This window comes from Fukomys damarensis, unplaced genomic scaffold (assembly GCF_012274545.1).
Source record: "Fukomys damarensis isolate Sample0158 unplaced genomic scaffold, DMR_v1.0_HiC HiC_scaffold_5, whole genome shotgun sequence".
Taxonomy (NCBI): domain Eukaryota; kingdom Metazoa; phylum Chordata; class Mammalia; order Rodentia; family Bathyergidae; genus Fukomys; species Fukomys damarensis.
In genome coordinates, this window is record NW_022900917.1 from 42,402,428 (window position 1) to 42,410,529 (window position 8,102).

General features: G+C 35.2%; 1 protein-coding gene across 1 annotated transcript in view; it reads right to left on the reverse strand.

Moving 5' to 3' along the window:
* The window catches only part of CUNH8orf34 (chromosome unknown C8orf34 homolog), a 358,931-nt gene that overhangs the window by 294,990 nt on the left and 55,839 nt on the right, over positions 1-8,102 (reverse strand). The window contains 2 exon segments of the mRNA XM_010611479.2: positions 893-1,021; positions 5,930-6,061. Of these exon segments, the coding sequence (XP_010609781.1) occupies positions 893-1,021; positions 5,930-6,061 (261 nt within the window).

Consider the following 8,102-nt stretch of genomic DNA (forward strand, 5'->3'; position numbering starts at 1 on the left):
TTTTTTTTTTTTTGGTACCGGGGATTGGACTCGGGTCCTTGTGCTTGCAAGGCAGGCCACCAAGCCACTGAGCTAAATCTCTGGCCCCTAGGTGTCTAATTTTTAAAATAGCTAAAGAGGCAGAGAAAGATAAAAATATTTTGGATTCACTACTAAAGTCATAAAGTTTACATGCATGTGTATGTATATAGAATGTATTTATTGAATCACAATACCTCTTTGATTGCCTGCTCTCATGACAGTGACATTTAAAGTTTTTACTTGAAATGTATCACTTTAAACTTTCATATCTACCAGAAAAAAAGATACACAATCATGTCCTCCTGCCTTGTAAATGTGAGAAACAAGTTTCATGGAGATTAATTTATTTACCTTCAGTCGTTCACCTCCTATGTGGCAGAGCAGAACCTCTAACCCAAGCTGTCAGATTAGAGAGCCCTTTCTTTCATAAAAGGCTGTCCAAAAAGTAAGTTGCAAGGCAGTGTACTAGGCTCTGAAAGGATTGTTAGGTGAATCTGGCCCAGTTACCATCTTTAAGATTAGGAACATCTGAAACTTATGGAGGCAAATAACTATGTTTATTTGTTAGAGTGATCAAATGCATTTCAAAAGAGAAGAATGAAGAAGATGACATTATATGTTCATTCGAATGGATAACAGAAACTTTGTGATGTGGCTAGAGTTGAACAGCTATAGGGTTTCCGATACTCTCTGTATACTACCTAATCATTCTACCCATGAATCTGTGAAGTACGCAAAATCAATCTCACACCTTTAATCTTTCACAGAATTATAATAAGGATGTTGGAAATGGATTATGGGGGAAAGTGATGAATGTTTCTGCTTTAATATGCGTGAAGAATTTCAATTATAATCAAGTAAACGAACTTACTTCTAGAGAGATTCTCAAGGGCTTTCCCCAGCTTCTTGCTCTCTTGAAGGATGTGGTTCAATTCATCAAAATCACGGCTTTCTGGTTTAGTCCGCCAGTTCCATCTAGGATGCTCTACTGACCTTGACACTATGTTTAAAAGAAATGGTTATTCATAAGCATGCTATATATGATTGAAACTCACTATTCATCATTATGTGAAAGATTGTACCAAGATGAAATGGTTCTTGTGAGCTAAAAGAAAGAAAGGTGTAATGTCAGTTAAAATTTTTAACTGAACAAGTAAAAGGAAAGAGTGGCACTATTAACAAAGACAAAGATATCCAGATATTGATTTGGAGCTAATAATTTCTGTAATTTAGGGAGAAATATTCAGGCAAAGCATAACTGTATTACGTTACCATCTTAAAAGTAATTACTGACTTAATGAGCAACTCACAAATATTTTAAGACATTCTTTCTATATCTTAATAAAACAAAAAAGATAAAATACATGTGTTTACTTTTACTTCCTCTCAAATTCCCACTAAAATTATGTTATATTTAAGGGAATTTGGGCTGTCAAATAATTGGTTGAGCAAGGAGAAAGGATATTACTAGACAATAAATGATTTTAGGAAGATGTAAAATGGTAACTATTTAGTAAGGTAGAAAAACTGAAACAAAAGTCCATGAAGAGAAGGATGGCAAGAGAACAAGCATTTCACACTCTTAAATATTAGAGCATCAAAATGTTTTAATCATACAGATGTAAGAACACAATTGTATTCCAGATTTAAGGGGTCTATTAAACATCAAGCACAGTTCAATTTGTATTATAAAAACTTTTAAATATTGACAATAAAGAAAAGATTGTAAATACTTTCAGGTTCAAAAACAGCAAATCAAATGTATATCAGCAGCAACACTTGCCCTAAAAGACAGAACAAATTCTGACTGGAAATAACTTCTAACTCAGAATTTTATATCAGCTAATGAATCAACCAAGGTACTTAAAGGACTCAAGCACTCTCTCCCAGAAAGCTGGCAGTAGAGATGCTTTAATGAAATGAAAAGTGAACAAAAAACAGGTTGAAATTTGAGAAACAAGTGATCTCCCTAAAGGAAAAGGAAAGGGGGAATTCTCAGGATGATAGAGAAGGAGAAGACAGCAAAGAAAATGTCTAGGACCCCAGAGGTTTAGAAATCAAGAGTAGACCGAGAAGACAGAGAGGTGCAGCGGAGAGGCTTATTTCCAAATCCTTCTCAATGAATTTTTTAAAAGGCAAAATAACATAAGAATGTAGGAATTACAATTACTTGATGTGTTTGATCATATTACTAAGGTTTAATTCTCTGGGCAAAGTTTGGTGAAGGATTCGTGATGAGTACATAGAAAACAAGGTAAAACAGAAGAGAGAAAATTGTTCATTCTAAGAAGTTCAGTAATTGGACGTGGCAAGTCTGGAGGGTGAAAAATGTTACTACTACAATCATAATTCTATCAATGCAGAATATATATTTAACCAACATGAAATAAATGCATTACGACATGTCAGGATGAGAGGGGAGTTAGTAGTGAATCACAAAGTATGGAGGACAAGAGAAGATGCCTCAAGTTAAACAAGGAAAAGAAGTGTGTTAGAACTTTCTACAGTCTGACATGAAGACTTAGCCCAAAGCAACATCTAACACAGGTGAAAAGTGACTCCAGTTTAGGAGCACAGGTGGGAGGAAAGAAAAAAAAAAGCACTACTATTTCATAGTATGACTTTATTTTTAAAATCATGCACTTTTATGATGACAACAATAAAAGGAATTTTTTCAAATTATTTTTTCAAATAGAGCAAGGATACAGAAAATAGTCCTAAACTATTAAAACATCATTCTGCCACCTTTTCAAAAAGCAATGCACTCTCTTGGGGACACAGCAATCTTCTCTCTGGTAAATCATCATAAAGAAATGAAAACACTTGTACTTGTATGCTGTACATGTACAAAATTGTTCATTTTTTCACAGAAACATTAAGGTTTTTTTTATTTCATCAAATCATGTGTGGCGGCAAAACCTTGGAAACTATCTAGACATCTTTCAACAGAAGAATGGCTAAGTAAATTATTGTTCATTCACATTATGCTACAGTATGCAATTATTAACACTATAAGTTAAATCTAAGTTTATTACTGTGGAGATATTTCCATAATGCATTTTAAAATAATAAAAATAAGTAGCTTAGGAAAGTTTACAGTTTTGAGCTATTTTTATAGCAAATCACCCACACATGTTACATATGCTTGTGTGCACAAAGAAAATGATACAAAAGGGCAAAGCTATTTTTCACAGAACTGAATTTGATGGGTAGGAATGGGAGAAAGCATTTATCTTTCTACATGTGAATATTTTCTAAGTTTTCAAAATAGGAAAGTGGTCCTTGTGTAATTCAAATAAGCCTAAAAAAAAACAACCACTTTAATACAGTATTTATAGAACTCAGCTAGCTCCTCTGAGCCTCTCTGTATAAGCGACTCTGGGACAGAGGTAACAGCCAACGTTGACAGTCTGACGTTCAAGCTGTGAGGAGTGGAGTTACTGGTTAATCTGGAAAATACTTCCAGACATTTCTATCACCTGCCATTCCCCAGGGGATCCCTCAGAAAGAGTCAAGACCTAAGAGAAAGAAGCTCAGACGATGGAGCAAATAAAACAATAGTTGTACCAGAGTCTTCAAAGATTAAAAATTTATATTTTTAATCTTCTTTAAATAATTTCTCATCTGCAATCTGTATCTCTACTTTGTCTAATTTCCTGGGAAATACCATGACCATCAAGATTTTTCTTTCTCCCTCTCTCTCCTTTTTAATTTATTAACAAGAACATAGATTTTTAAAAATCCCAGGCAACACCCTCAAATAACCCCAGATATGCCCCAGCCACCTGCCACCCCAGCTGAGCCCACTGCATGCCCACATGTGGAGCCCAGGAGAAAAACCGGCCAGTCAACACCAAATCATGAAGAACTATAAAGTGCTTTAGAGCCATTGAACTTGGGGAGTTTATAAGCAGTTTAACAGAAAACCGATACAACCACTAAGGACTTTCCCTCAGCAACTTGCAGGAGAATCTACAATCATTTTTTGTTGTTTTTGCGTTCATGATAAATTTGATATGTATATAGCACATGACATCATGGGAACCTTTTAATAGAAAACATGGGTGCAAGGAGGATTTCTAGAATTCTTGTGACTTATTTCCAACAATATCGTTTTGTCAGAAAACATACTTCATATAATTTTAGTCACTGTTTAATGGTACACTGTATTCTCTATCTTTCTGCATATTCTATCTGGAATTGAGAATTATATATATTTTAACTGCATTGGTCACAGTGCTCTATAAATGTCAGCTCAAGGTGGCCAATAGTGTTCCAATCTGCATTCTTCTTGATTTTTCTGGTTTGTTTAATCTGTTAATATCTCCCTTTAGTTCTATAAATCATGTAGCTAGGTAGCATCCCACAAAAAGCAAAGAGTCTTTAGGACATTCCACTCTCAGTGATAAATGATGGAATCCAAAAGTGGCTATCTAAACTAGTAATCTGCTAGGGTCATGAACTTATCATTACTACACAGAGAGCAGGAAAGGTGGAGAGGGAGAGAGGAGAGATGGAGAGATCCATGATGAAAAGAAACAGAAATGATTCATTTCAATTTTTGTTTCTCTCTTTAATCATATTTTTCATTTAGTAATTTGTAATTAACTTAGGAACTGTGTTGGATACTATTAGGTGCGCTGGTATGAATAAGATAGGCAAATTATGAACTTGTTTTTTTATTTTTACTTTTATTGGTACATGTGTGTAGCAGTTCATGATTACATTCATTGTGGGGGATTCAAACATGTGCATACACATGTTAATTCTTTTTATTTCCCTTTCCCCTCTCCTCCCTCTCCACTTGTATGTTTTAAAAATTGTTGTGATCTAATTTTATATACTAACCTTGTGAAGCTGAACAATTTGATTACAATCTTAATTTGCTAAGTTTATAATACTCCATACAGTCCTCACAGTAACTTGGTGTGGATAATACTATTTATGTGTTCTACTAAGTAAATAAAGATCTCCAGACTTAATGTTAGTGTCTTCCACAGATGACCCAGATAGAGATTCCAGTTAACACATGGTTTTTCAAACATCTTCAAACAATAATAACCATTTCAACCTACTCCCTTCCCTGATGAAATTAAAAACAAGCATCTTGCTACATAACAAGCATAAGGAACTAATATCAGGAAGAAGAGTTGCAAGCTTTTGTCTTCCAAGAATAATTGATATCTGATGCAGGCTTCTGAGCTATTTAGTAAGCTTCTACATGTGTGGTAGCAGAGCACTGGAGAAAACGAGTGGTTATTAAGGTAGCAGGAAAGGAGGAGGGATACTGAGAAAGAAGGATACTAAGGATAATGGGGGAAAAATAAGCATAGGGATTTCAGCCACAAGCAATAATGTATGGGACTTCATGGAGATCCTAAGTAAAGAATTTTAAATTTTTTTAATTCATTTTTTTATTTGTATTAGTACATGTTTATAATATATAATGATTATATTCGTCGTAGGGAGTTGATACACATACATTACACATCTTACTATGTTTTATGTCCCAGTCCACTTCCCTCCTGCCTCCCATCCTCCATCTCTTTGTTTTTAAATGTTTGGAATAGGAATTCCTTTTACTTCTGCTGTAAAAGATTTAATTTGCTTTTATGTATTTCGTAAACATGGTTCCGGTTCTGTCTTGAATGCTTCAAATGGCACGAGAGGCAGGGACCATTCCAAGAAGTTCACGGTCTTCAAAGAACAACATAATAGAAATGGTCTAAATCAGTTAGATATGTTTGAGAGGATAAGAAAGATGTTAATGCTGAAATGGCAATGGAATTTATTAGGATTAATAGCTGGAAATATCAGGTAAAATGTCTGACTTCAATTACTACCTTTTCATTTTCTGAACAATAAAGGCTGAAAAACTGAATCACATTTGAATAACAAATTTACTCACATGATTTGGAATCCGGTGATGGGGGAGAAATATTAGATACAGCAAGGTCACTTTTTGATTTTTTAGGCTTCTTTGCATTTAATTGCCAAGGTTTATCATAGCTTCTGAAATCTCTCCTTGTTCCTTTAGTTTCTGTAAAACAAAACAAAACAAACAAACAAAGAAATATACCCAGTTATAAGTATACCTAGTTATACCCAGTTATAACACATATACCCAGTTATAAAGATGAAAGAATTCTGGTTATAAAATATAACATCTGATCATAGAAAGGATCACTAAAAGGAGCCCAGAGAGGAATAAGACACATGATATTGTGAACGTCTAAAATGTCTACTTCTAGCAACCAAGAAAATTATATTAATTCATATCTAGCAACGATATTCTTATGTAGTTGGTTGCAAAGAGGCAAGAAACAGTAAGTAATTTCTTCAGCTTTGCAGAGATACACAGGATTTAACTCTTACTGGGATTTTCAACAGCAGTTTTGATTATCCACCTACATAAAATATTGAAAAGAATCCAAATCCAATAGTTTGAAGCTATATGATAAGGCAACAAAGGAGACTACCAGCACTAATTTATTAACCAACCTCAAACTAGATAAAACACTTTACATTTCAATTTGAATAAGCAAAATAATATCATTCTGAGAAAAATTTCATACAGAAAACAAGAATATAAGCTGGGCATGCTGCAGTGCCTTAATCCCAGAACCCAGGATCACAAATTTCATTCCAGTTTGGGCAACTTAGCAACTTAGACCCTATCTGAAAATAAAAAAATGCAAAAGACATTGGAGATGTACATTAGTACAGAGTCCCTGTATTCAATTCTCCATACAAAGTAAAGAAAGAGAAAGAAGGAAGGAAAGAAAGAAAAGATTGACTCAAGATTCAGAAGAAATCATACATTTAAATAAATGTTAAAACATAACTGCTTTAAAAAAACATAACTACTTTTTCTACTCATTAAAAATAAAAGAAAATGAACTCTGTGGAGCAAAAAGAAATTAGAGGGAAGATAAGAAGACTGAACTATGATTAAAAGTGTAGTTGTGCAGGCTGTGGATTTAGCTCAGTGGTGCTGCCACCTGCCTCGCAAGCGCAAGGTCCTGCATTTGATTCGGGTACCAAAAAAAAAAAAAAAGTTGTGTCCAGATTATTTTTTTTAAAGATATGCTGCCTGCCTTGCAAGGACGTGAGTTTGATACCCATACCCCCCAAAGGGGGGGGTAAGATAAAGAAGCACTAGGAGGAATCTGAAGTGCAATGTCTCATATAAATTTGTGTTCAAAGCCAGAAAGAGAAAACCGATACTGCCAATACTTAACCAGTGACACAAAGAACACACCTTATTCAATACACCACTCCACAAGAGTCGATAAAATAGGAAAGGCAAATACAATGCCAAATGCAATGAGAGAGGAGATACAGTAGTGATAATTCAATTCTCTGAAAGTTGATGGTGGAAGTCTTTGTGAAATTTTTGAATATCAAAAATGAAGAAAAATTCATAAATGTCTTTTCGCTGTACTTCTTTCATAATTCAGATAAAGAATGTGCCCCCAAAGGCTATGTGTTCAGAGGTGGGGCTTTGGGGAGGTGATTGGATCACTGGGATGCTATATTCATCAGTGGACTGACCCACTTACCAATCCATAGCTTTGTGTCTATATTGGCACCGTGCCTGCCTTACAAGGTCCTGAGTTCAATCCCCAATACCAAAAAAATAAAATCAATCAATAAATAAACTAAGACAATCGATAGCTGAATTTGGGATAGGAGATGGGACCAGGTTAGAGGCAGGGCCTGATTAGAGGTGGGTCATCGAGGGTGTGACCCTAAAGGGTGTCCCCAGCTCATCCTTTCTCTCTGCTTCCTGGCTGCCATGGTATGAGTGGCTTTTCTCCATCCAGACTCTTCCACCTTGACTTTCCTCATCTGCAATTTCCTGGAATAGTGTTGGTTCCTGCAAATCCTTACCCCCACAGGGTCTGGAGGCAGGGCTGGGATCCCCTGGTGCAGAAATGCTTCTGTAAGGCCAGGGATTTAACTCACTGGTGCTGCTGCCTGCCTACAAGTGTGCTGTCCCAAGGTCAATCCCCAGTACCAAAAAAAAAAAAAAAAAAAAAAAAAAAAAAAAAAAAAAAAAAAAAAAAAAAAACACTGCT